General features: G+C 63.6%; 4 protein-coding genes across 4 annotated transcripts in view; 3 read left to right on the forward strand and 1 right to left on the reverse strand.

Moving 5' to 3' along the window:
* MNEG_0064 (DNA excision repair protein ERCC-2) overlaps positions 1-11,662 on the reverse strand; it is a gene marked incomplete at both ends in the record, with an annotated part of 13,574 nt that extends 1,912 nt beyond the window's left edge. Inside the window, 23 exons of the mRNA XM_014051443.1 lie at positions 33-289; positions 724-981; positions 1,085-1,243; positions 1,449-1,539; positions 1,759-1,871; positions 2,101-2,193; positions 2,587-2,650; positions 2,911-3,059; positions 3,300-3,396; positions 3,658-3,756; positions 4,043-4,113; positions 4,405-4,522; positions 4,896-5,052; positions 5,300-5,390; positions 5,699-5,764; positions 5,976-6,122; positions 6,422-6,561; positions 6,857-7,006; positions 7,375-7,457; positions 7,711-7,799; positions 8,081-8,152; positions 8,520-8,654; positions 10,562-11,662. Coding sequence (XP_013906897.1) covers positions 33-289; positions 724-981; positions 1,085-1,243; positions 1,449-1,539; positions 1,759-1,871; positions 2,101-2,193; positions 2,587-2,650; positions 2,911-3,059; positions 3,300-3,396; positions 3,658-3,756; positions 4,043-4,113; positions 4,405-4,522; positions 4,896-5,052; positions 5,300-5,390; positions 5,699-5,764; positions 5,976-6,122; positions 6,422-6,561; positions 6,857-7,006; positions 7,375-7,457; positions 7,711-7,799; positions 8,081-8,152; positions 8,520-8,654; positions 10,562-11,662 — 3,800 coding nt within the window. The remainder of the gene's footprint in view (positions 1-32; positions 290-723; positions 982-1,084; positions 1,244-1,448; positions 1,540-1,758; positions 1,872-2,100; positions 2,194-2,586; positions 2,651-2,910; positions 3,060-3,299; positions 3,397-3,657; positions 3,757-4,042; positions 4,114-4,404; positions 4,523-4,895; positions 5,053-5,299; positions 5,391-5,698; positions 5,765-5,975; positions 6,123-6,421; positions 6,562-6,856; positions 7,007-7,374; positions 7,458-7,710; positions 7,800-8,080; positions 8,153-8,519; positions 8,655-10,561) is intronic.
* Positions 11,663-13,180: 1,518 nt separating this feature from the next.
* On the forward strand, positions 13,181-15,024 carry MNEG_0065 (hypothetical protein; the record flags this gene model as incomplete). Its single annotated transcript, XM_014051444.1, has 4 exons — positions 13,181-14,065; positions 14,238-14,398; positions 14,553-14,826; positions 14,980-15,024. 4 exons carry the CDS (start codon positions 13,181-13,183, stop codon positions 15,022-15,024), a joined length of 1,365 nt encoding a protein of 454 aa, XP_013906898.1.
* A 1,937-nt stretch (positions 15,025-16,961) lies between these two features.
* On the forward strand, positions 16,962-22,890 carry MNEG_0066 (hypothetical protein; the record flags this gene model as incomplete). The annotated part of the gene is made up of 9 exons (XM_014051445.1): positions 16,962-18,056; positions 18,260-18,403; positions 18,541-18,709; positions 18,862-19,022; positions 20,480-20,540; positions 20,765-21,604; positions 21,832-21,977; positions 22,041-22,262; positions 22,513-22,890. 9 exons carry the CDS (start codon positions 16,962-16,964, stop codon positions 22,888-22,890), a joined length of 3,216 nt encoding a protein of 1,071 aa, XP_013906899.1.
* A 3,269-nt stretch (positions 22,891-26,159) lies between these two features.
* MNEG_0067 (hypothetical protein) lies at positions 26,160-27,240 on the forward strand (the record flags this gene model as incomplete). Its single annotated transcript, XM_014051446.1, has 3 exons — positions 26,160-26,402; positions 26,579-26,764; positions 26,992-27,240. The coding sequence occupies 3 exons, from the start codon at positions 26,160-26,162 to the stop codon at positions 27,238-27,240; spliced, it is 678 nt and encodes a 225-aa protein (XP_013906900.1).
* Positions 27,241-27,257: the final 17 nt, after the last annotated feature.

Below are 27,257 nucleotides of genomic sequence, written 5' to 3' on the forward strand. Positions count from 1 at the left end.
CCGCAAGGCCCGCCCCTCCCGCTGATGCCCACCTGGCCAGGATCAGCTGCAGCACCACCTGCTCCCCCATGCTCGACTCGCCATCAGTCACAAGCACTACGTCCTTCGGGCCGCCGTCCTCGCCCGCGCCGTCGCTCTCTGCGGGCCCCTCTGCTGCGCCGCCGTCACGGATCCTGACCTCGTCCTCCTGCCCGTACCATTTCCGCAGCTTGGGACCGCCGAGCACGAAATCCTCCAGGCCTCGGACGCCGCGCTTCTCCTCGCCCGCCGAAACAATGGTCGCGCGGCGCTGCGAGGTGCGCGCTGCTGCTACTTGTGCGCGGCGCCGGGTGGCGCCGGCGGGCCCGCTGGTTGTTTTCAGGCGCAAGGAGTTCATGCCGATTGCACGTTGCGATGCCAATGGGGTCTCGTCGTGGCTGAATGATGTTGATGCTCGATCTATGACCCTCGCTTGCGCTGGCCGTTGCAAGAAACCTGCCACGGAACACACAGGTTACAACGTAAACGCACTGATGTAGCGACAGCTGCTCACAAAGGGCGATGCAGACTGCAGCACCAACAGCGCAAAACAGCCACACCATGGCCACATGAGCCAGGCAGGCCAGGGTGGCAGACCACGCAGCATGAAGGACGCCATGCAGTCACCAACCCACACACAATCGCGTAAAATATGCTGCAGCTGCAACAGCAAAACTTATGTGCAGCAACACTGCGCTACCCGACCTGCATCGCCTCGACCCCACCTGCACCCGCTGCCGCCTTGCCCAACCCCGCCGCCGCCGCTGCCGCCGCCCGCTCCCGCTCCGCAGCCGCCTGCGCCGCGCGCTTCCTCCCCTGCCGCACCTCCTCCAGCGCCTCCACCTGCTCGTGGCTGAAGAGGCTCTTGCCGATCTGGCCGCGGTCGTAGGGCTGCGCCATGGCGCGCATGAAGTCGCGCGTGACCACCAGCAGCATGTCCGTGCTCAGGTTGAGGTGCGCGTCCTGGGGAGGGGCCCGCGGGCCAGGTGCGAATGGGACCGCCTGAGTGTGAGCAAGCATGCTGTGTGTGCGTACAGAGTGTGCACGAGAGTGCCTTCTCGCGCACCACAAGCAGGCGGGGTTTGGTGGGAGGAGGGACGGTGGCAAGCCGTGCAGTTGTGCCGGGCCTCGCCTTCAGGTGCTGCGTGATCCAGGGCGGCAGCTTGTCGCGCTTGTCGGCGCGCTGGTAGCGCTTGTCAGCCAGCACCATCAGACCGTAGTCCGCCTGTCGGGGGGGCAGGTGGGGATGGTGGCGAGGCTGGGGGTTCAGAGATCGATTTGGGAGTTGACCGGTGCCCCAGTTGTGGATGGAAGCAGGACTCCCTCCCCCACGCCACGGGCCGCACTGCAGCCCGCCAACCGCCCGCCAGCCGCGCCTCCCGTCCACGCCACACATCCCCTCCCTCGGGCCCTCAGGGCGCCGCCGGCACCTTGCTGCGGATGACGCGGCCCATGCACTGCGCCGCCTGCCTCAGGGCGTCGAACGACAGGTAATCAGACTCCTGGATGTTGAAGGTCGCCCTGAGCAAAAAAGGGATGGGCAGCCCCGCTTGGGTCAAGCGCAGGTGGCAAGTGTGCCACTAGTAGGATCGCGCACGGCCCGCGAGGAGCATAGGGTACACAGGCAAAAGCGACGGTGACAAAGGCGGGTTGTTCGTGCCCCCACCCCTCCGTGCCAGCGGCCCCTCGCTCTGCGCCAACGCAGCCCCCAGCCAGGCCCTTGCCCGGGCGTGTGCGCACCGCAGGTACTCCAGCCGCGCACGCAGCACCCTGGAGAGCGTGTACTGGTAGGGCACGCCGATCATGACGACGGCGCGGCCGTAGTGCCGGTCAAAGTCGATGCCCTCCGCCACCTGGGGTACAGGGGTGATGGTGGGGGCGCGCACAATGCGACACGATGAGGATTCTGTGCGTGGCGTTGCAGGGCCGCACGAGCCGCTTTAGCATCGACGGTGGGTACAGCGTGGGCGACGCCAACCCATTCCACTGTGGGCAAGCTGGCAGGAAGGCCGAGGGTGGCACGCATGCGAGATCGTGAACGTGCCGAGAGGCCTGCGAGGTGGCGGGGCCCCCTGTACCCACCTTGCCGCGCGCGACGCTGAAGAAGACCGCGCCCCTGCCGCTGTCGCAGGCCCTGCGGAAGTTGTCCAGGGCCAGGGTCGTCTCCATCACATCCTGGGGTGGACGCCGTGTGGGGTGTGAGCGTGTGTGCGCGTGTGAATGTGTGTGCGTATGTGGGTGTGTGTGCCTGTGTGTGTTTGTGTGAGTGTGTGCGCGCGGGCACGCGTGCGTGCGTGTGTGTCTCCGTGCTCCTACATATGTGTGCCTGGGTGCATGGCAGGGCATGTCAGTGTGGGGTGCACTGGGTTGAGACGATACATGGTTCAGAGTTCCAGGGGTTGCATAGGTTTGCTCGCTTTGCCCCAGACAGTTGCTGGACTTCGATTTACATCAAAATCGTGCCCTCATCCCAAGATGAGACCACCCCCTAGGTCTTACCACATCATATCAACCCCCGTCCCCCCCAAACCCCTTGCCCCAAGGCCCAGCCCCACCACCCCCCGCTACCTGTGTCTCAATGAAGATCAGTTTGTGGGCCATGACCTCACGCAGGATTCCCATGTCGTGCCACCTTTGGGGGGGGAAGGGGGCGGGGGAGAAAACACACCCCATGGCAGGTTGGTGCTGGTCCGGTCAAGCCCAGCTGGTGATAGTGTGTTGGGATGGCGCACCACAGATCAATCACACAGTATGCGTTGCACTGTGCAGCTCAGGGGGCACATTCCCTGTATTCCAGCCCGTGCAACTCGGCGCCCCCCCCCCCTAAGCCCGCCTCACCCCTTCCCCGGACTACTACGGCTGCCGCGACCCGGGCCCCCGGCCACCACCCACTTGCTGATGACGTAATCCATGTAGGAGTACGATACAAAGAAGACCACTAGCCCGTCAGGCACGGAGCCGGCCAGGTCCACCACCAGGCGGCCGTAGTTGCGGACGTTGGCGGGGTCCAGGCGCGACTCGTAACGCGTTGATATGGGGGTCTGGGGGTCCGGGGTTTGGGTGGGGCGTTGTTGTGGGTGGGAGTTGGCGGAGTTGGTGCCGCCTGTTGTGCTTCAGGGGAGGACTGAGCGTCCTTGGATCTGATGATGGTTCCGCGCAGGCCGCTTGCAATCATGGATGAGCAGAAAGAGCAAAGAAGCAGCCGGCGCCTGGCAGTCGCAACCTGGGTCGTGCGGGCCGAAGGGAAGCAGCACAGGGTGGGCCTGGGCGGTGGGGCGCACCTGGTCAGCGCCGCGCGTGACGACGACAGGGCAGACGCAGTCGCGTGCCAGCGTCATGTTGAGGGCCACAGTCGACACCGGGGTGACCCCCAGAATCCTGGACGTGGGGTCATCGGCGATGGTGGTGGTCCCGTTGGGTTGGTTGAAAATAAGGGAACATCGTCTCGAATTGCTAGGCTGGATTGATAGAAAGCTCAGCAACCGACGGACCATGTGGGATGGGTAGTGGCACGCAGGCACAAGCCGGACAGCGGGCGGCCGCTGATCAACGACGCAAATCACCCGCAACCGCGGCAGTCGCTGCCTCCCCCCCCACACATCTGGGGCCCCAACAAGAGGACCGCGGATGATTCCTCACTTGGGGTAAAGGTTCATGGGGCTGAGTGTGCCGCTGGTGATGACCACGCTCTGAAATTTGGAGAACACCGGTCGCATGGCCAGGGACGCATCCAGGCAGCTGGGATTGGAGCAGGTGATGGGATTTGTGTTTGACTGCTTGTTTGTGTGTGTGTGTGTGTGTGTGTGTGTGTGTGTGCGTGCATGCGTGCGTGCGCGCGCGCGCGCGTGTGTGTGTGTGTGTGTGTGTGCCCGCAGGCATGCGCACGCGCGCATTTTTGCAAAGCGGTGGTGGCAGGAGAGAGGGAGTGGGCGTGGCATCGACGCGCCCAGACGCGTGATGAGGGAGCATGCACTCCTGTAGCTCAGCGATGGCGGCGGGCGCGCCGCCTGGCGGTTGCGCCCACCTGAGCTGCAGCACGGGGTCGGGTATGTGTGGCAGGCGCTCATCATAGGGCTCCATGATGATGGAGAACCCCTGGTCAAGCGCAGGCATGTGGAATGGGGGGGTTGGGGGATGAGGGACGGGTCGGGGTGGGGGGTATGGTGGGGACGGGGTGAAGAAGCAGACCAGTGGTGCTGAGACGGCGGGGTGCTGGTGTGGGTGGAAGAGCGGCGCCACCCCTGCCATGTGGATGCTGGCGCCACCTGCCTCTGGGCCCCTGCACTCCCCCCCTGCCACCGTCCCGTCCCTGGGCACTGCCCCCTGCTTTCGTCTTCTCCACATATTCTTGGCGTGCCTACCGTTGTCGCAGCCCCGCAGGCGCACCTGTTGGTACGTGCCCAGCAGCGTCCCGAAATCTGCCACCAGCTGCAGGGGTGTCAGCTCGTCGGTGTCTGTGACCTCTAGCGTCTTCAGCAGGCTGCTCAGGCGGTCGTAGCAAAACCTGCGGTGTGGGTCGGTGGGGCGGAGGGTCGGGAGCCCGGGGGTCAAGAGGGCGGATATACAATTGAGACGCGAGTTGCACGGATGATGTGCGTGTGGGTGGGACGACGCACACAAAGGACGCAGTCCCAACACGTGGTCGAGAGGGGCACCAAGACAACATGACACGCGACTGACCACAAGTGCAACTGTACGTTGCATACACACACACAATAACACACAGTCGCGTGCACACAGACTCATACACACATACACACACACACTCTCTCTCTCTGTCTCTCTCTCTCTTGCACCCCCCAGCATCCCCCACGAATACAGCACGTGCGTGGCCGCACAGCACAGCACAGCATAGCACCGTACCCTCCCTCCCCCACCTGAGAGTCTTGGCGTCCACCCTCACGGCCTCCTGCACCTTGGCCAGAAAGGACGCGGGCCCCTCACTCGTCACGTGGGGCGTCCGCATGACGTCAGCCAGGTGCGCCACGAACCGCCGCATGAAGCCCAGGAAGTGCTCGGCGCGCCGGATGTTGCCTTGCGAGCGGCGCGGGCGGCAAGGGTCGGGCGACCGTCAGGGGCCACGCAGACACAACGCTTGAGGGGGGCCCAAACGAGCTGCACCTGCCTGTTTGCGTTCGCCAGTGGCCCTGCAGGCCCCAAACCAAGAAGAAGTTGGCAGGTTTCTACCCCTCTCCAGGTCCTCACTGAGCGACCGCATTTCCCAGCCTCGCATGGCTTGGTCACCAGCACCCCCACCCCCACTCTCCCTCTTGGGCCCCACCCGGCATGCTGTCGCGCACGACGTCCTCCGGCAGCGCCGGGTTGGCCAGCCACTCCTCGCCGCCACGCAGCTGCCCCGACGTGACAAGGCCCTGGAGGGGAGGGGCCGGAGGTGGGGCGCTGTTTGCGCGGTGCATCGGGGGAAAGTAGCCCGAGGGGTAGGGAGGCCGCGGCGGCTTGATGGCACAAGAACAGGCCCTGAACGAGGGCATATCCCCTCCCCCTCCCTGGTGCAGACGGAGGGGGGGTGACGTGGGCTGTCTTGCTGACATACCTTTTCACGGCACCCCTCATCCGCCCTCGCCCCAAGAGCCCCCTGTCCTCATCCCCATCTATTCCCTCGCTCACACCTGGAACACCTGCCGTCACCCCACCCTCTCGGCCCCCAAGGCGCCCCCACCTGCACCAGCCTCTGGTATTCGGCGTCGAGCTTGGCCTTGTTGGCACGCTGGGCGTCACGCACAGCCTTTCAGGAGGTGGATGAGCGGAGTGGAGGCCACAAAAATTGCATGAGTGACAGCCCCAGGCGCCGGGACTACATCGGCAAGGCGACCAACTGCCCCTATATGGTATATTGGGCATGACCCCGAACAGCCTCCGCTCGCCAATGGCCTGTGCTCCTCAACATCCCCTGGCTCAATCGTTGCTCCGCCTCGACGGAGCACCGCTGTGCTCACGGTCTCCAGCTTCGTGATGTTGCCGCGCGCCGCCCTGAGCGTCTGCTGCCTCAGGTTCACTGACAGCGCCTCGATGCAGACGTTGTCGATGTTGTGGGCCTCGTCAAACACCACGATGCACTCCTTCTCGAGCTCGCGCGACACCATCTTGATTGTGTAGAGGTTGGTTGCATGGCGGGTGGGGGGGTGGAAACGAGGTAGAACGGGCAAGCAACGGGGAGGGTGTATTTGAAGGTGAGGGTGCGCAAATTTGTAGTGCTGGTGAGGCGTCGAGCGGTTGTTTGGTGGGCAACGACAGGTGCGGCTGCTGGCTGCAGCAGCGGCTTCTAACGTGGAGCGGCCAGCCGCCCCGGAGCACATTTGCACAACCCCACCCTCGCCGTCATCCAGTCTCGCTTGGCCCCTGAGCCTCCCGCGTTCCTCACACGCCAGCCCACCCGTCACACCTGTGAGACCTTGGGGTCCAGCATGTACTGGTAGTTGTAGACGATGACGTTGCTGAACGCCATCATGTGGCGCGCCAGGAAGTAGGGGCACCACCCCTTCTTGCGGCCGAAAGCCCGCAGGTCGTGCAGCGTGTACACGCCTTGTGTGTGCAAAGCAATAACGCGCGTGCGTGTGTGTGTGTTGGCAAGCTCAAAGGGAACGGTCGAGGGCCGTGCGGGCAGGATGGTCAACTAATGACGCCTCAGAGCCTGCGCCTTCTTGAACGAACGTCGTGTTGTAGCTGATCTCGGCCCAGACCTGATGCTGGCCTGCCTTGAAGCACACTTGTGAGCACACTTCCTCTCCTTGCCCGCCCCACCCCACCCCACCACCACCCAACCTCCCTTGCTCCCACGACACGCCGCCCTGCGCCCTAGAGCGTACCCGGCACCCACCTGGTGGCAGCAGCGCATCCTGCCCAGCGGCCTGGTGCTGCTCGAAAAAGTCGCATAGCTCGATGCTGGAGTCGCGCGCAGCCCGCTCCCGCGCCCAGGCTGCGGTCAGCCGCCGGCAGCCGGCGTCGACGCTCTCGCGCGAGCCCTCCTCTGAGGCGCAGATGGGGCGCACGTAATCGTATTTGCGCACAGTTTTGGATGTGCGCAATGTATGTTGATGCTTGTGCAGTTGTGTTTTTGTGCTTTTGCTTGTGTGTGTGTGTGTGTGTGTGTGCGTTGTACTTAGGGTCTGCGTAACTGTGTGGACTAAGATGTGCTTGCCCGAGGTACCAGGCTTGCACTCAGCACCAAAGGATGATGTTTGAAAGCCATGCCCAGGGCTTGCAGGGCATGGACAGGCGTGGTCCAACAAGCAGTGGCGGGGCAAGTTGCCGTTGGCTTGGCGGCCACTGCCGTGCCGCTTGAGGCCGCTAACGTCTTATGTGATTTGATGCTGGCATCGAGATTCGCGCGCGCACCTGCCACAACGGGGTGTATGCAGAGGTTCTTGCGCGAGCTGAGGCCCAGCGCCAGGATAGAGGGCGGGCTGGGCTCGAGGTACCTGTCAGGCGGCAGAGGCGGTGCGGGAGGGGAGGATACGTGGTTGGCAACCTTCTTGCTCACGCTGGTACAAGCGTGGGTCAAACTGCCAGCGACTGCTTGCTCAGCCACGCCCGCTGATGGTTAGGGGCGATGCTGCTGGGGCCTGCACGGGTTGCGTCCCCGACAACTTTCCATGGTATGGCCTCTGTACTGTGCCCTGCATTTCCGCAGGCTCACATTCCCTGCTACAGCCCCTTCCTCAAAACTCTTACTTGTTCCTGTAGGCCACGAGCTCCCTCAGCTCAGCCAGCACCTTCTCCATCTCAGGCACTGTGCGGGTGCAGTACACCAGCTTGCCCACCTTGCAAAGGACAAGGAGCGGAGATTTGCGAAAAGGTCGAGGGTGCGCACGGAGGCATGCCTGTATGCACATGTTTCGCGTGCGAATGCCAACAAGGTCTCTGGCGCTGACGGGCTCCTCCGCCTGCCGTTTTGCGGGCGGCCGGCCGCAGCAAAAAACTCTGCATACACAGAGCAGATTCAATGCAAAACAACGCCCCGTTTCTTCTTCGCTACCTGACCCCTATTTCAGAACACGTTAACTAATCACAAAACACCGACGCCGTTGCCCTGCTGCCACACCTCTGGGTGGGCCAGCTGGTAGCTGGTGATGAGGGACAGCAGGGTGATGGTCTTGCCAGTACCCGTGGGCATCTGATGCATGCCCCGGCAATAATGAATGAAGAGTGATGGTGCCAAAGATTGGGGCATATCTGAAGTTGCATAGCAGATTGCGCCGAGGCAAGCAGCTGCTACTGTTGCTGCGGCAGCCCCAGCAGCGGCGGCGGCAGAGCTGGCAGCAAGCAGCAGCAGCAGCAGCAGCAGCAGCAGCAGCAGCAGCAGCAGCAGCAGCAGCAGCAGCGGCAGCAGCAGCAGCATCAGCAGCAGCAGCAGCAGCAGCAGCATCAGCAGCAGTAAAATCATCAGCTTCTGCACAGCAAACCCCCGGCTCACACTACAGCGCGACCCGCTACCACCGTCGCCGCCATGCTGTAACAATCCTAATCCAGGGCAAGCGCACCTCCAGCAGCACATGGCCCCGGGCGTCAAGCGCCGCCTTCAGCTCCGCCATATAGTTGTATTGCTCAGGATATATGAACTCATAGGGGAAGTACACCGTCAAGCCGTCCAGTTGAAACTTCATGGCTGCACACGCCTGGGGCGCAGCGCGCCCCGCACAATCGCTGTGCTGCGCAAACTGCGAGTACGCCCAGTGCCGCGGTTGACAGACTATGCGCCTATCGGGTTTGCTCTGCTATCAGGAATCGCTGGTAGAGCCCCGAGATCTGCATCCGCGATCTGCGCATCGCATCCGTATGAGTGCGTCAATAACGCGTGATGAGTGTCTACCAGTAGTATCCCCATTCGCACGTTTGTAGCTAAATCTATGGCGCAGTGGCTTTGTACCTGCTTTGTACTACCTGCCACACCACGCTGCGCGTGCTGCGCCAGTCCTTTGGTTTTGCAAGTTTGCACAGAGCTGTGCCAGGCATGGTCTTATCTGAAACTTGCAACCAACCACCTATGTTTGGGGTGCTCACTATACGCATCTTCAGCAGCACACATACCGCTTGTACTCAGGCAAGAACCAGGTTCAGCTCACCCGAGCCAACGTAGAAGCATCACTCGAGCGAACGTCACCAGGCGCGACCGCCCCATACATTTACACGGGGTGCTTGCATGGCAAGTGTCAACACCACCATATACAAGGTGATGGATCTGAGTAGGGCGCTGGGTGCCGCAAGATCACAGGAGATGCAACAGGCGACATCAACGACACTGGAGTTGGATGAAAAATGTGCAAAAATGTATTTGTATGAGTCGACATACCATCCTACATATTCACGAAACTTGCTGCCCTACGCCTCTCCGCACGCCGCGGCCCCCACGCCCTCCCCTTCTGCCGCCCTGAGCCCCCCGACCCCGCTGCGCATCTCCCCTGCCCCTGCCTGGGCCGCCTCTTGCCCCCGCCGCCTGCTCTCCGCCTGCCGCGCCACTAGGCAGCGCTGGCAAAGCATCCTGCACAACCACAACAGGGCGCCCCGTCATAAGACGGTCTTGCGCCGCAAACCAGCCCTCAGCCAGATGCATTGCCCGCCTATCCCGCTCCTCTCGAAGCGCCAGCGCCAGCGCCGCGCCGCGTGACACCGCCGGCGGCGGCCCCGCCTCGGCGTCAGGCGCGTCCGCCCCATCGGCACGGCCCGACAGCGCAGGGGCAGCAAACCCGGCAGCCGCCAGGTCTGCTGCGTGTAGGCCAAGGGGTTCCGCTTCCAGCATGCCGTGCCCATTTCTTGGCGGCTGCTGCTGCTGCTGCTGCTGCTGCTGCTGCTGCTGTTGCTGCTGCTGCACTCGCGCATGCTGCTGCCCCAAGCGGCCATCTGGCTGCGGCGCGGGCACGCCACCACCGTTGGAGGGGCCCCTGCCCTTGCCGTAAAGCTGCGCTGCAAGCCCTGTTAGCACTCTTGTCCCCTCCGTCGTCTCCTCCAGCCGCCGCCTCTGCCCTGCCTCGCCCCCTTCCCGGCCGTCGGGCTCCCCTTCACCCCCGATTGCGCCTCCATGGCGCCGCTTGCGTCGGTGGCGTCCGCGCAGCTTGCCTTGCGGCCGCAGCGCGCCCAGCAAGGCCGCAGCCTCTGCCACGGCTACCTGCTGCAGCGACGTGCCAAAGCAGGACTCGAACAGCTCGGCTGGGGCAGCCTCACCAGGCCCGAGCCTGAATTGCTGCCCCTCCGCTGCTTCCATGTTATCCTGCTGTTCGTCATGCATCCCGCCTTGTTGGCCCTCCAGGTGCTGCTCCCTGCCATGCTGCTGCTGCTGCTGCTGCTGCCCGTCACCAAGTGTGTCGTCAGCATCGGCTTGGGCGGGGTCCGTGCCCGCACGCCGCGCCTGCAACCGCTCCGCCCAGCCCGCCGCCGCGCCGTCCGCCCTCACTGCCCAGCTTGGGAGTGTCAGGCCAACCCCCGAGGGCGCTGTCACTGCCGGCTCTGTTGGCGCTCCAGGGCCCATTGCGGCCTGTGTTGCTGGGCCCGCAGCCTCCGGTCCGCCGCCCGTCCTGCTACCTCGAACACCCAGGGGCCCAAACACCACTGCCCTCGCCTCCGAGTAATCGTCGCAGAGCGCCTGCAGCCTTCGGAAGTTGGCCAGGCCCTTGAGAGCGGCCTTGATGTGGAACAGGGCCTCGCGCTGCACCTCCTGTGACACCGCCCACATCGGCACGCCGCCATCCCCATCGCCGCCGTGGCGCCCTGACATGCGGGACACTTCTGCCCGCCGCAGCGCCAGCCGCGGCAGCGAGCGCCGCGCCGCGCCGGCGACGAGCGCCGCGCCGCGCAGCAGCGTGCGGAGCACGAGGGCAGCGTCAGCAGCGCCCGCGGCCACCAAGCCGCTGGCGCGCGCGGACAGAAGGCGAAGCAGGGGCAGCGGCACGTATGCGGCAGCAGGGGGTGCGCAGTGCTGCGTGTGGTAGAGGCAATGCAAGCAGTACAGGACACCGGCCGTGGTGACGGCGTCCTCATACAGCCTGGCCGCATCAGCGGCGGCGTTGAACGTGCCCTTGTCGAGGGCGCGCTGCTCGTCGTCCCCTGCTGCACCCGCCACGACAAGCCACCCCTCCTGCACCTCTTGCCGCTGCTCCGAGGGCTCAACCGCCTCGATCACGCCGCCGTTTTGCTGGATAGTGGCACCCCCCTCGTCTGCTGGCAGGAACTCGTGATGCTGCTCCTGTGGCACTGCAAGCTGTCCTTCCTCCTGCTCTGCCGGTGACACCAGCACGTGCTGCTGCTGCTGCTGCTGCTGCTGCTGCTGCTGCTGCTGCTGTTCCTGCTGCTGTTTCTGCTGCTGTTCCTGCTGCTGTTCCTGCTGCTGTTCCTGCTGCTGTTCCTGCTGCTGTTCCTGCTGCTGCTGCTGCTGCTGCTGCTGCTCGTCAACTTCCACCTCCAGCGGTGCCGCCCCCTCGTCTCCGCTGAGCCGCTGGTCCCACGTATCCAATTCATCCAACGCCAGGTACAGAGCCAACTCGTGATCCTGCAGCCCCTCATGCCGTGCCTCCGGCACCACCGCGCAGTGCACAGAGCACCCTGGCAGCCCTGCCGCGCCCTCATGTCCGGCAGCCACGCCGCCGTCCGGGGAGGGATGTGCGTCTGCAATATCGGGGGGTTCACCCAACATCTGCAGGAGCTCGTCCAAATAGGTGCCTCCGCCCCCGCTGCTGCCATTATGCCCAGTAGCAGCGTCCCGCACTGCGGCCTCTCCTAGTGCGTGCGGCCCCAGCCGCGGCACGAGACCAGAGCCTGCCTGCCATGGCACCTGCAAACTTGTGCCGGCCAAATTTTGCCGCGCGGAGCCATTGCTGAGCGGCGCAGGTGGTGCACCGTCGTCACCGCCATCCTGATTTGATCCACCTCGCTGTTGCTTCTGCTGCTGCTGCTGCCGTTGCTCCTCCTGCTGCTGCTCCTCCTCCTCCTGCTGCTGCTGCCGTTGCTGCTGCTGTTCGCCCCCCTCTTGTGGCGGAGGCATCAGTGCGAGCAGCGGCTCGCCTGCACTGCCATCGACCGCGGCTAACACAGGGCGGGGCAACGGGCTCGAGTGGTGAAGGCGGTCCAGAACCGTTGCAAACAGCAGCTGAACATAATCAGGGCTGCACTCACAGCCAGGGTAGGCCTAAGAGTGGAGAAGAGCGGGAATGAGGGTCTAAGGTGGGCGTTGCCAAGAACGTGCAACGCGCGACAGCGCAAGCACATCTGGAGCGCAAATGCAGCGCGGCGCGCCGCGCTCTGCATCAGGTTCGCATGGCCCCCACCTGGTGAATGAATGACGCATGTCTGTTTGTCCAGAGCGTCCTGAACGTGTCCAACGTTGCCGGGAGCCCGCCGTCCACGACCTGGCGCGATTTCGATGTGATCACATGATCTGGCCGCAAAACGGAGTGCTGGACGGTGGTTCCATGTTGCTCACCTGAACTATAAAATCGTCCAGCAGCTCATGCAGGTCCCGCTCGAAGCCCCACAACTGCACCTCCTCCGCCATTTCTACATGGCAACCAGGCCACCACAGGCCCAAAGCGAGATAGCACCAATCCCAGTTGACGGTTGCTGACGAGAACCTGCATACTCGTGGTGAAGAACAGGCGCGGGAACACCACAGCACCTATTGCCATACGGCACTGCAATTGGGCACACCTGCCACACCAGCTTCCCAATCATACAGCGAGACACAGCGGCTTCAGCCTGATGCAGTTTGCATGCATGTCTAAGTTGCACGTACTTTTCAGAAAGAACGCTGGCCGGTTCATAAGCAAGCCCAGAACAGAGGCTTGACCACTCGCGGACAGGGCTGATTGCAGGCAGGAGGGCTCTTAACAAAACAAGGATAGTATCTGGCACGGCGTGCTCGTGAGTGCTGGGATGCCGTCCGGAGTGGCCACCGGATCAGGGCACGTTGACCCGCCGGGCAGCGATCAATCAGCCAGCTGCGGGTTTGGGGATTTTTCGAGAGAAGAACACACTGTATCACATCATCAGTGCAACGGCGCTGCCGCAATGCCACCAACGCGTCCCACACGCCTGCATCGCACCCCTGAACCCGATGCGCGCCGTTCCGCGCACGCAGGGGTCGGCAACCGACAGGAGGCGAACTCAAGGCACAGAGACGAGAGTGGAACCGAAAAACGCAGCACAATTAGCAGCGATGGACGCGCTGACGCCGCGCTCGCGCCAGGCGGCGCTGGAGGCCGGCTTGGCCGACCAGGAGGCGCCCCGGTCAGCTCGGGCCGAGGAGGAGGCGGCCACCGCGGCAATGCGTAAGGAGGTGCTGCTCGCGGCGGCGCGCCCCTCATCGCGCTGCGCCTCGCCCTCGGCCTTTGGCGCTGCGGGTGTGCAGGGCATCAATCTCAAGCAGATGGCCGCACGCGCCGCGTCGCCGCCGCCGCCTTTGCGCGGCAGCCGCCCTGGCACGCCCCGCGGCGGTGCCCCCGCCGCAAGGGAGGGCGCCGGGCTCAGCCACAGGTCACCTCGGCAGGACGACCAGACGCCGCGCCGTATGGCGTCGCCCGCCCTCGCGCCGGCGGCCCTCGGCAGGGCCAGCGGCGCACACGACGATGGTGGCGCTTCTGAGGATGAGCGCTCAGACAGCGGCGAGCCCGGGGCTGCGGGGCAGCCTGCTGCGGCGCCCGTGGCGCCGATCGCGCGTGCTCAGCCGGTGCTGCAGATTGACGCCCCGCCCGAGGGCCCCGCTTCGCCGGCCGCGCCGGCCGCGCGCGAGTCTGGGGAAGGCGAGGCCGCGGCCGCGATGGCGACCGCCTCGAGCCTCGGCTTCTGGCGCACGCGCAGCAGCGGGCTGGCGCCGACCCTGAGCCTGACGGGCGCGCCGATCAACCCGCGGCGCATAACGGGGCCTGGCGGGCTCACGGCCGCCGAGATTCTGCTTATGGACGCGCGCCGCCCATCACGGGCCGACGACGACGAGCTCATGTGGGCGCACGGCGGCGGACATGGCGCGCTGGCGGCGACCTCGGTGGACCCAATAACGGAGGAGGCGGCGGTGGCCGGGATCTTCGGCGGTGACGTTGCCCCGGTGTGTGCGGCGGCTGGTTGACTGTGGTGCATGGGGGGTGGGGGCAAGGCCGCACCAGCTGGAAGGTGCTGCTGCAATGGATGACAGACCCCTCCGTCATAGGTCATAATTACTCTGCAAAATCTGAAAAAATGCATTACTTGTGCCCACAATCCACTGCAACTCCCCTCAGGAGGCGGCCACGCACCCGCCCGCAGCCGTCGCGCACCCGCCCGAGGTTGCGGCGCAGCCACGCGTGACAATTGCAGCGCGCATCAAGCGATACGCGCAGCCAGCTGTCATTGTGGCACTGTCGGTTGCGCTGATCGTGACGATGGTCTTCACGTTTGCACCGTGAGCATGTTGTGAGGCGGAGTGAGAGCGACTGGTTCGGAGAGGTTGGTGAAGACGTCCACTGCCAGTTCGTTGCTAGGCAGAGGTGCTCACCTAGCCCTTGTCATCCTGTGCTGATGCACGCGCACGCCCCTGGTATCTCCTGTGTCTGCAGGGCGCTCGCCGCGCTGACTGGAGGCGCAGCCGTGGCCGCACCCACCGCTGCCGCTGTGGCAGGCGGGTCTGCGACCGCGGCCGCAGCGGCAACAGGCACTGCGGCAGCGCTGGCCAGTGGTTTTGCTGTGGCGCCGCTGGTGGCGGATGTCATTGGATTTGTGGGAGCACAGAACCCGGCATGGCTGCAGCCCGGCCTAGACCCCAGCAAGCTGTCTTCGGGGCCGCCCACTGCGGCGCAGTGCGCCTACTTGGCAGCGATGCCGGCTGTGCAGGTGGGACACGCGTTTTGCATTCAGCAGTTCTCTTGTGCACCATGAAAGCTTGTGGCGACAGTTATGACAATGGGGCGGGGCAGCTGTCGTGTGCCACAGCGTCATGCAGGCTAGTGATGCCGAGCGCCCTCCCCTGCACCCCGGCTTGCGCAGTACCTGTGCACGGGCACTGTGACCGGCGGCGTCAAGTTCAGCTGAGAGAAGCGTGCAGCGTGTTACAAGGGACCCTGTCACCTGGAGCTGTGGGTGGTGGAGGCCCTGAACTGTATCGGCCACTGGCAACGCTCAGGTTTGCCGGCCGCGTGGAAAGACTTGCTGCTTCGTGCATGATCCAGGATCATTGATTTCAAGCCTATGCATGGACCTTTGCTGCTTCTGGTTGACTCGGTGACGTACGCCTGCTGGCACCCCGATTGTGTTCAATTATTGCAACCTTACGTGCATGCACCAGCATCGCAGCAGGTGACTGCCTGGCAAGGCCTGTAGGCGCATGTGCGGCTGATGATTGCACAAATAGCCATTGTGCATGTTGGCAAGTTAATCATCAAGCAGTTGCTTGTAAGCGGCGCAGGATATAGCACATCGATACACACATGGCGACAATTAGAGGCTCAAATGTTGTCCCGTAGAATGACATTGTACATGGCGGCCCCTGCATAGCCTGCAAAATTGTCAGATGGCGAGCCGCAGGACTGTACGGTAGTCCAGCACAGTTTCTGGTTGCCACCCAGCATCGCTCTGTTGTGCTGCATGCCGCAAGGAGCCGGGTGTACAAGCAAGGCGGGACGGTGGGCTAGGGATGCAAATGAGTGGCTGGTTGCGGAAGTTTTGGGGCCTGGTGGAATGCGTACAGTAGGGCGTCAGGTAGGGGCCATCGCCCCCACGTTGACCGCCGAGCGCTCGTCGGCAGGCAGCCATACCGGTGTCATATTCACATAAAGCTGACGAGCTATAATTCAACATTGCAAGAACGTTGCCAAATCGGACCTGAACTCACGCTGGACGATCGGTGGCAGCCTGCATAAATACGGCTTGATCGTCCTGGCAGGGCGATTTATACATTGAGGTGGTCCGCATCATCTTCAAATCAGCTCGGAGTATTCGTGAGTCAGCCTCGTAGGTGAGTTCAGCTTGCCGCGGGCTGGTGCTCCGCGCTGTGCACCTACGAGCACTGCGTGCAGGCCTATCGACGTCTCCTTCGCTGATGGCGGATCTTTGAGGGTCCTCTTTCTCAACAAGCTGGGCTGAGCCCCGTTGTTTGACCCGATCTGCGTGCCCGCGCTGGCACCGGTCGCAGCAGCGGCCTGTAGCTTGTCTAAGAGGTTTTGTCGCTCAACATAAAAGATACCGGCACCAGCAAGTCGGGCACCGGCGAGCTGGGCGGTGGGAGCAACCTGCACATACGCAGCAGGCCAGGGACCAACACAACAGCAAACCATTAGGCGCTCGCGCCAGGGCTTGCACGAGTAAAAACACGCACTGCCCTGCATGGAAAAAAGCAATACTCCAAGTAGCCTGCTTCAAGCGCGCGCCAGCTCACATACATCCCATCTGTGCTCCATCGTGTGTGCAGGTGTTGACGCACTCATTCAGCCGCCACTGACACAGCAGGTTGCGCCACCATGAGGGACGTGGATCAGCGCGCCAAGGACCCAGAGGCAGACGCATCACCCAGAGACGCGCGCAGCACCGCGGCCAAGCAGGCCAAACGCAGGGGGGCCGCGGCCGCCCCTCGCCAGGACACCGCTGAGGCTAGTGGCGGCGCCGTACCCTGGTTCAGCGGCGCCGGCCTGCGGCGTCGCATCTCGCTCTACAGCGACCACGGTGATCAGGACGCCACCATTGCAGGCGGCAGCACTCAGCGGAGCGCAGCTGATGCCGTCCGCGGCGCAAGCCGCGAAGGGGCCTCCTTGGCCCGGGTTGCGGGCGCAGCCGGCGTGCTCGCGGCGCTGCTCATCGTCGGCGTGCCGCTAGCAATGATGAGCATCAGCGGGGACCAAGCCGCGGTGTTGCTACAGCGCGGCGGCGGCACGAGTGCTAATGAAGCGCGGCACCTGCAGGGCCTTTCGGCGCAGCACAATCGCACCGCCACCTTCACTGCACCACCAGAGGGCCCCTCAGGCTTGTCAGCCGCAATGGCCGCCTGCGCGGGGCGCGCGGGGCCGCTGCCGCCCGTCGTGCTGCCGCCCGTGACTGCGCCTGCGTCGCCCAGCACCGTCGACGGCGACGCCGACCCGCTGCGCGCGTTGAGCATGGACTGCTCCGCGCCTGGCCGGGCCGAGGCGTGCGCGCGCGTCGCTGCGTCGACCAACAGCTACGAGGGCAGCGCAGGGACCGCCACCAAGGAACATCTGGCAGACTACTTGTCCTCTTGGGAGGCGTACGCTGCGGAGGCTGCGGCCACAGGGCGGCAGGTCGACCCTCGCGCGCCCTCCGACCTCGACGTGCTCGCCCTGGACTGCCAGTCCGAGCCTGCGGCCTGCGAGGCCGCTGCCAAGGCCAGCAACAGCTACGAGGGCGGCACGGCCGCCAGCGACAACGCCATCGCAGAGGCGCAGGCATACCTGGACTCTCTTGAGGTGTCCGCCGTCGCCGCCGCCGCGGTCGCCGCCTCCCAGGCGGCTGCGCAAGACGATTCCGCCCCCCTGTCCTCTCTGGCCCTCGACTGCGAGTCCGACCCTGCGGCGTGCGCGGCTGCATCGGCAGGCACCAACAGCTATGACCGTCCCGAGAGTTCGCTGCAGCGCGCCCGCGCGGCGGAGGAGGCCGCCCCCGACCTGCTGGGGCACGCTTCGCTGGCTGTTGACTGCTGGGGGCCCGACGGGGACGGCAACGTGGCGCCTGAGGTCGCCCGCGAGTGTGCGCGCAGCCGTGCAGCCAACGATTACGAGGCACGGCCCCAGCAGCAGGGCCATCACGCTCACAACCACGATCACGACCACGCCGTGGCAGAGCACTTGGAGATCGGCCCCGACGGGCTGCCGGTTGGAGGGGAGACGCAGGGATTTTACTCATGGATTAGCGACGTGGAGGGCGCCAACGATGCCGAGGTCGCCGCGCACGCCGCCAGCTACAGCGCCGGCGCACGCCGCGCCGCAAGCATGGGCTATGACGCGCCAGCTGTCGAGTGGGATCCAGTTGCCGCTGCTTGCGAGCACCAGCAGGCAGTGGCAAACCAGCTTCAGGAGCAGCGGCGTCTGGCTGAGGTTGAGCACCAGGCGCGCCCGACGGTGAGATCAGGGTGTGGGGAAAGGTGGCGCAGGCTGGCCTGCTTCGTGAAGCGTCTGGTTTTGGAGCAGGCTCTGCCGTAATCATACTTCCAGCGCACCCGCCACCACAAGTGACACACTGCTGCAGTGCATCACCCGTACAGCCGCACAGCAGCAGTTGCGTCCCTTATTGGGCCCCTCTGCGCGCCTGCCCCTGCTTCCAGGACCGCGCCTACTTCAAGAACCCCTGCAACGACCCCACCCTGCGGGTTTACTACAAAAATGCGGATAACAGCCCCGAGTATCAAATGGGGCGTGTGTACTACAAGAACCCCGCCAACGCGCCTGACTTCGTTCAAGCGACCCAGGTGCGTGCATCTTATTCGCAGGTGCCGGTGCCGCACTACTGCACATGGACTTCTTCACCTGGAGCTGTCGCATTGCTTGCAGCGGCATGAAGCAGGCTGAGACGCTCCCCCCACCCCTGCCGTGGCGTCCCCTGCAGGCTTCGGTTGCGCCGGCTGTGCCGTCCCTGCCTGCCGCCATCGTGTCGTTCTGGCAGGGCCAGCCGCAGGTCCTCGCGGCCATCGTGATTGGCCTGCTCGGGACCACCACGCTCGCACTGCTCCAGGGCGGCCGCCCCCGCCGCCTCAAGGCCAGCGCCACCGAGCCTGGTGCGGGCGCAGGCATTCAGCACCCAAGAGAGAAGGCTGGCCCTGCAGCAGGTGTTGTTCAAGCCGGCAGGCAGCTAGGCGCTTACTGCATGCTTGTTGTACCAACCCAGGTCGTCCTAACAACCATATCGGCCGCGGGTCACACGTCGCAGGCACCGCGTCTGAGAGTGAGAACCTGCTGGCCCCCGCACCGGCAGCAGACCTGGAGGCTCGCAGCGAGGACTCGCCCCGCAAGGTCACGGCCTTCAGCAAGTCTGGAATCTTCGCCGGCAGCCCCAGCCCACGCAAGGCCGGCGCTGTGCCAAGGCTGCAGGTGGCGGAGGCCGGGGGTGTGGATGTGGTACGGTCGGGGGCGGTTGACAGCCCACGGCGTGAGGGGACGCCGCTCTTTGGCCGATCAGTCACGCCCCTGGGCGGTCGCGCTGCAGCCGGTGCCGGGTCGGCTGCGGAGGATGCCGAATAGCGACGACAGCAGGATGGTGGTTGCTTGCACCCTCTTGGTATGGCTCTTGTGCCTGATGCATCGCTGCCACAACAGGCTTTGCTGGCAGAACAACCCACGGCAGCAGACGCGCCGCAGGTCCTTCCTGTTTGATTTATATTCATTGCGCCCTTGCGCCAGTTGGTGGCATGGCATCACACTCTTGTCAACATATTCCAAGTAGCGAGGTGCGCCAGTGCTCAGAAACTGGACAAGCCCATTCACAAAGGCAAACAGCCGCCTGTGTGTCTTCCTGTAAAGCGAAGTTGGACAGTGTTTCTGGCTGATGAGCTAGCTGATGGATCGCCCTGCACGCCCATGGACAGCACTCAGCTTGTGGCCTAGAGGGCCCGATCCTGCACTTCAAGTTTGTTTGTGTGCAGGACCAGCAACCTGGCGTGTGACTGCAGGACTGGAAGGTAATCTCTTGGTAAAAGTGTTTGCTTGGGTGTCAACAAGTCGCAGGGCTCCCGCGCACAAGCATAGAACCCAACTGCGCCGCGCCGTATGTTGCTGCCGGCGATTCACAGGAAGTAGAGCAATGCAGTCGCGCACACAAAGGCATGGGGCCAATGTCGCAACGGTTCGTTCATGCCGTCACACTGTATACAGTAGCGCATGGCAGGTGGTCGGTTGCCAGCTGCCAATGTTCGCAAGCATGATAAACGAAGCACATTGCGAGGTGTTCGTTTACCGTGCGGCCTCATCAGCCACCCACCGGTAGGCCAAGGACACGCGGCCCTGCTACTCAGGTTACCGCAGCCTGCGTGTGTATCATAGTGCCTGGACTTTCCAGGACGTGTGCTTGCCCACACGATCGCTACCTACCCGTATATTACGCGACAAGATTACGGCAACCTTCTCCAGCTGTCCGGGTCAGCTCCTGGTGATCTGCTGGGTCGTTTGAACAGCCCCGGCACGCACTCGGATTCACTGAAGTGAATAATAGCGCACATCCCATCAGAGAGGTGAGCCGAGGGTGCCGCTCAGAACGACATGACGGGCGGGCCGGCCAGCCCGCCCTTCGCATCTGCGGCGTGGAGGCCCGCGCGTATGCCCAAAGTGAAGCAAACCGCGTTTTGAGATAATCTGAGGCAGCGGGCATCGCAGCATGGCATGGTCACCCGTTGGTGCGCGCCTCCCACAGCAATTGACGTGCCCCGCAACGGTGCGTACGGTACTGTCTCACAACCCCCAACTTGTCGGGCAGGGACCCCTGCAGCCCCTCGACGCTGGTGGAAATGTTGATAACAGATTCACACCGATCAGCTGCGGCGTCCCTGCCGCAGCCGGATTCCCCCTTCCTCGATGTGTTCCAGACACCCCTGGCGGACGCGTCGGATGTCAATGGTGGGGGCGGCTTCTAATGGTGTGCCTTTTATGACGTCCAGCTGCCTCTCCACGCAGCAATTCATGTGAATAACACTATGCATGCTTCATGCGCGCCACCTGGCACATTTTTTTCGCGCGTCCTCTAACAGGGTGTCCTGCGAGCTCACCCCAAGCAGCCAGCTCCACCTGCCCCGCCAGCTCCACCTGCCCCGCTTTCTGCCTCCCATCCGCTTTGACCTCAGGCCCAGCAGACGCTAAGATTGATGGTGTCGTGCTGCAGGCCGATGATTCAGCCTTCGGCCTGGCCGGGCACGCCTACCACCAGCTGCTCGCAGGTAACCCAGCCTCCGACAAGCAGCCGCGCTGGCGGCAGTGGATCGGGACAGCTCAGCTGCCTGCAGCGCCGCATGCCCAGGTGGACGTCCCAGGCGGCGCTCTAACCGCCCGCATGCGCCGTGCGCTGGCCAAGCACCCGTCCATCAAGGCAGCGACTCGAGGACTCCGCGCCGCCCCCAGCGTGCCTCGCCACGAGGCGGGGCTCAAGCAGCAGCCCTCGTGCCCGCCCAACACCTCGACGGGCCAGCACGCGCACAGCGGGCACAGCAGCAGAACTAGCAGCAGCAGCGAGCAGGGGCCGGAGCGGGAGCAGGGGCAGCAGCAGGAGGGGGACCCGGACCTGATGGACCGCATGCTTCGCCTGCGGGCGCCCCGCCAGGCCAAGGACCGCTGCCGAGCCTGGCTGGCGACCCAGCAGCAGCGCTGGCACAAGGGCCGAGCTGCGCGCGGTAGCGCATCTGCCGGTGGCGCTACGCTCACGCTCGTGGTGGAGCGATGCCGCAGTGGGGCCCGCGTCGAGGGCGGCGAGCACAGCAGCGCGGGCTCTACGGATGACTGCGTGCGTGTGTCTATCGGCGAGCCGCCGCTGTTGCCGCCACTGGCCAAGGTGGCGGCAGCTGCAGCTGTGCTTGAGCCGGTGGCACTAAGCGGCACTCGGCGCAGCCACGACGAGTGGCCGGCTGCCAGCGGCATGTTGCGGCGGCCGTCAGCAACGTCCCTCCGCTCAATGTCTGCCGCCGCCTCTGGTGAGCTTGGGTACGGCGCCATGAGTTTTTGAGCGGTTGGGGATTTGGATTTTCTCCCATACCTGCTTGGGCAGTCGCATCGGCCCACCTCTCTCTCTGACGCCATGATATACAGCAATCAAAGTGCAGATTGCTTGCGGTTCCGGCCATGTGTACGCGCGCACAACTGAGCAAGCCACCACCAACATCGTTCGGCTCCATCCTCTGCCCCCATACCCATCCTGCAGACGCCTGGTTTGACGCAGCTAGCTGCTTCGACGGTCAGGAGACTGCCGGCCCCTGCCTACATGACGATGTGGATGCAATTCTGGCAGACCTCCAGCAGCAGCAGCAGCAGCAGCAGCAGCAGCAGCAGCAGCAGCAGCAGCAGCAGGTGTTCCCCGCCCTTGCCGCTGCGCCCTCTGTGCCTGCCCCTCGCCCATGGTTGCCGCCCCAGCCCGCGCTGCGGCCGAATGCCGATGCGCCGCACGTGCCCAGCCCGCCGCTGGGGCTGGCGGACTGTGAGTACGACTTTGTGGCCGTGCCTGAGGTGACAGGTTTTGCTGGCTACTGGGTGAAAGACTTGCAGCGCACCTCGGCGAACCCGCAGCCAATTGATGTGATGCTTGGATCCAGCAAAATGGTCGCCAGGGCGCATGAGACCATCCCTGGCATATGGGTGAGTGCGCAGGTCTAGGGGTTGGATAGGGGACCGCAAAAGGCATGGATGGCGGCGCCTTGTTGATTGTGTCGCACGCCAGCAACTGCGGCTCCTGTGACCACACAGGCTAACGAGCGTGGCGAGGGGTTGGGACATGGCGGTGTCCTGCTGCTCGTACGCTCACTCCCACTCCCCCTGTTCCACCCCCATTGCTGCCCTGGCACCCCTTGAGGATTCCACACCCCCCTCCAAATTGACACACTCACAGTTGCAGGAGGGCCCCGACTTCCTGTCTATGACCGCCAAGCCCCGCAGCCTGCCCCTGGGCCCCTGGGCCCGCTACTCCGAGACCTTTGCCAAGGACGGCTCCACGACCGCCTGGTCGCTGCGGCGCGACATCAAGGTCGGCCGCAGCACCGGGCAGATGTACTTCACGGCCTGCGGGACGCTCATATTCCGCGTGTTTGGCCGCGGCGTGTTCTCGTCGGAGCCGGAGTGGGTCTGCGAGGAGTACAGCCGCCTGGAGGACGGCGGGCGGCGCATCGTGAGCCTGCAGCGCTGCAAGCACTTTCCGAGCGGGCGGGCGGCAGAGCAGTACCTGGTCGGGTCGTACCACGGCCCTGAGCCGCCGCCAGGGCACGCGTGAGGAGACAGACTGATGCACGGCAGGCCCTGATGCACGCCATCTGAGCGACGGGCTTCGGCATGTGTGTTGCTTATTGGCCAGCGTCTGTTGGGCTTCCAGTGATCGCAAACACACAGCGGCACCTCACATACCACGCCGCAGCGGCAGGGAATTCCGCCTTTTGGGCGTCCCTGCATTGCGCGACGCTACAAAGCGTGTGCGACACAGCCCATGCGCACCGCCTGGGCGCACTAGGACGGGCTGAACAGGCACAGCAGTGACCGCGCCTGGCGCCCGGCCTCCGCCTCGGCACTGCTGACCCTTGAGTTTTGAGCGGCGTGGGATCCTGTTGCGTATGTTGCATGCATTTAGTGTGGATTCAAGAGCCGTTTGCCCTGACCTCCTCAGCATACCTTTTCTTGGGGCCCCCAGGTGTGAAGCCTTGCTGCCTTGATTTTACAGGCGGTGCCGAGGCTGACTCGTCACATCCATCCATCCGTTTGATACAACTGCGTGGAGGGCGGAGGTTTTTTTTTCTGATAACGCCATTGCAGCGTACTGGTTGCTCTTGCTAGGCGCGCGTGCACGCGACTATTGAGTGACCCAGCACGGCATGGTGAGCGGCGGGCGTCAGTGCCGGCTGGCAGCGGAATTCGGCACTTTGTGCATGCCACAGGATCTCAAGGCATTGGGGGTCAACACTGCCCTACCCCTTGGATAGCCCTTTGGTGCTGCTGCAAGATGCGAGCATGCTGTCTTGAGCAGCTGGATCCATGGCTTTACGTGCCAACGTGCATATCTGCTGTGGTTGCATCCGCAGTCGCCCGCTGCTGTCGCCTCAGTGGCTGTGTAGCCTGTGGTGCTGTTGCTGCTGGTGTGTCAAACCTCAACCTTGATCTGTCATCAACGATGACGTTCTGCACCGCCACTGGATTACCTGGCTCGAATTTATTTTGCTTGCGCCTTGTGCGCGGCAGAGGCCGTCCATCAGGCAGTCCTCCTCGCGCGGCATTGGGCCGCTGAGCGCAGCGCAGACGCTATTTGATACTCTCATGCCTCGCCTACTGCCTCTCAGCTTTATCAGCGCATTATGCGGAGAACCTGTCAGGTCACCTGCTGTTTTGCAGTTGAGATTTCGTTGGCGCAAGGTGGGCGCTGGCGCGCCCTGTGGCCCGCCTGTTATCCAACACGCCGACCTGTTCCCCAACTGAGCTGCCGTCCAATCCCCTGACCGTGCCTGAAGGAGCTAGGCAGTGTGCTTGCTCAAACCTGTCAACACGCATCGCATAGCTGCGCATTTTCTGCATTCGTTTCTGGGACAACTGATCCTCCTGGTACAGTTGTCTTTGCCCCTTCAGGTTGCACGTGGGGCACGCAGATGTGTAATAATGCACCTCAGGTTGTTTTTGATGAAAAGCGCTATTAAATTCTCAATTAATGCAACTGCAGCACCAGCAACACACAACGGTATCAGCATTTCAGGAGCTGTTGGGTGTCGAGATTGCCTCCACTCGATGCACAATAAACCTTTGACGATGTCCATTCAAATCAGCAAGCCTCAATGAATAATGTCATGGCAGTACAAATGCAGGCAAGCATCGCTGGCATGCTCACGTGCGCCTGCCACTGCTGCCCCTCCCGCCGCCGCTGGTGTTGCTGGTGCTGCTGCCACGCCTCTCCTGCTCCTCCTCCGGGGACGTGTCATCCCAGGCCCCAAACTTTTTGTAGTAATCTGAAAAGTCGATCTGCTTCATGCGGCTGGCTGCTGCTGCCTCCGCGCCCTGGGTCGTGACGGCCCATACGTTGTGCTGGAACAGGTCCTGACAGGGCGAGTGCAGGCCCGGTGGTGGGGGTTGGGGGCTGGATTACTAGGTGGGACAGCCAGGCTTGTAGCAGGTGGCTACGGCTGTGTAGACGCGGTAAGATATTGTATGTGCGTGAAGTGTAGGCGCATCTGATGGCGTAGTGAAGCCAGTACTTGCTGCAGCCAGTGCCTGCCATGCAGTCATGACAAGCGCACTCCTCGTTTTCCTGTGTCCACCTGATGGTGGCCTGCTGCTTCGCAGGCAATCCCTGGCAGGTCTGCCACACCGTGCGCACCCACCTGTGTTGCTATAAACGGTTTCGAGCGCGCAGCCGCAGAGGGCACCCTCAGGGTGGCCCCGTTGGACAGCACGATGGTCATCAAGCGCATTGCAGGCTTGATGCCTGCAGCGCGGCCCATGGTTGCTGCTCTGTCCCCAACTCGCTAGCCTGGCCTGTGAGGAACGTGGTGTGCCTCTTAGATGATTCAACTGGCGTTGCAACAGCTGGGACTTGGAACTGTCTTTGGGTCGGTCGCGGTTTGCGGAGCACGGTGGCGCGTGCAGCAGCAGCACTAATCCGCGTGCCTGGAGCCGACAAGCATGTTGCGATGCAGTAGCGCGATTGCTTCTAGAATTGAGTAACAGGTAAAGCGCGGTTCCACCGGCACGGCGCCAGGCTACGCGCAGGGAGTGTCGTGGTGAGTCGAGCTCGATGATCTGAGGTTGCTTTATGGACAATGATGCCTTAAACAACTGCAAGTGCGGTACCGGTACGGTGTTGTTTGTTGCTGCTGGCCCGTGAAGCTTGGCAGTTGACAGCCGTGCATTACAGTACCGTACGCGTGCCTGCTGTCAAAGTGCCGCACCCCTCAGATCTTCATCTTAAGCCTTGTGGAACTTACACATCCGCGTTGTTTCTGTAGTGCTGTAGCAGCCGTTAGCTGCACAACACCGAGCACGCACTCAGTCAACAACTTGCCCCAGCTGGCGGGTTTAGCAGGGCTTCGTGGTACTGGATCGTAAAAATTATCGCCAGAAAATCATCAGGTGCGCCGCATACCGTGGGAAGGGAGACTGAGTGGCTTGCCAGCGCCCGTGTTCGCCAGCCTGCTGCCCGCGCATCAATGGACAACAGACCAGGGAGTGGGACCGCACCGCTGTTGTGGGCCTGCGCACAGCAGCTGAGACACCATGGAGATTGCAGCGGGCCGCACCACTCTGTACACACCTCATATGCCACCATGCGGACCCCTTCTCTGCCTGCTGCTGCAGGGCTGAGCACCTGCTGCTCAGCTCGCTCGAGCCCGCCTCGTGGCCAGCCTGCCATCAACACGCGGCGGCTGCGCCGTGAGCACGCCACACCCCAAGACCGCCCTGTACTGACACACCGCAAATCCAGCTACGGAAGCGGCTACAGCCAAAGGGAAGCGGGTGTGGATCCTTGCAAAAAGCTGCAGCCGGCAAAAGGTGCAGCAGCCCGCTGCCATGTCGTGCTTTTCCGCAAAGGGCGAGCGCGAGCGCACGGAGCTGCGGGAGATGCTGGAGCTCTCAAACGCACAAAAGGAGGAAGCCCGCAAGGCCGCTGAGGCCGCTGCACGCCGCGGCGACGAGATAGCGCGGCAGCTGGCGGCAAAGCAGCAGGAGGCCGGGGGGCTGTCTGCCCAGCTGCGTGACGCGGGCCTGCGTGAAGCCCGGCTGGCTGCCAGCAATGAGGCGCTCGCAGTACAGGTAGGGATCAAATGAACATGGCTCTGGGGCAGCTGGTGCATGACCCGCGGTGGCATCGTTCCTTGGGGTTCAGCGCTGTGCCTGCAGGACAGGGTTGCAGCCATACCTGCCGCGCCTGCTGGCGGGTGCAACAGCTCCCCTCCTAAGTTGTTGCCGCACACACACGATCTCTGCAGGTGGCCAGCCTTCAAAAGGCGCTGGAGCGGGCCGGCGCGCAGCGAGACGAGCTGAGCGAGCGTGCGACTGAGCTGACTGCTGAGCGCAAGCAGGCGGTGGCAGATGTGCGGCGGCTGACGCGCGATAGGGAGTACCTGAAGCACCGTGTGGACCGCATGCAGAAGGCCCTCAGCATGCTGGAGTCGGTAAGGGGTGTCGGGAGCAATGGGTTGATAGGCAGGGAGTGAACACAGGACAGAAAATTTGTCCCGCATGCTTCACGCTTGCATCTGCGCACCTGAAAAGTCTTAGTGTTTGCGTGCGGTCACTTATACATGTACCAAAGCACACCAGAAGGATGTTTACTCTTCGCCCTTACCTACGTTCGATTCAACTCTCCACTGCTCCGTGTGCCACTCACCTACCGCTGCAGGTTCTGGATGACACGCTGCGAGAGAACCAGGGCGGCATCGGCGCGGGCATGTCAGACCCCCGAGGCGCGGCGGCGGCAGCTGCGCTGCGCCAGAGCCGCGAGGCGATGTCTGAGCTGTGGAGCAAAGCCGGCGACGGCGGCGGCAATGGCAGAGCGCTGGGCAGCCTGGCCGACGAGCCAGAGGAGCTGCCACGGGGCTGTGGCATGAAGGACCAGCACAATTACGGGCTCGCAGCATACCGGAGTTGAATGCAGGCTTGAATCCA

This window comes from Monoraphidium neglectum (genome assembly GCF_000611645.1).
Source record: "Monoraphidium neglectum strain SAG 48.87 unplaced genomic scaffold scaffold00005, whole genome shotgun sequence".
In the NCBI taxonomy this organism is placed as follows: domain Eukaryota; kingdom Viridiplantae; phylum Chlorophyta; class Chlorophyceae; order Sphaeropleales; family Selenastraceae; genus Monoraphidium; species Monoraphidium neglectum.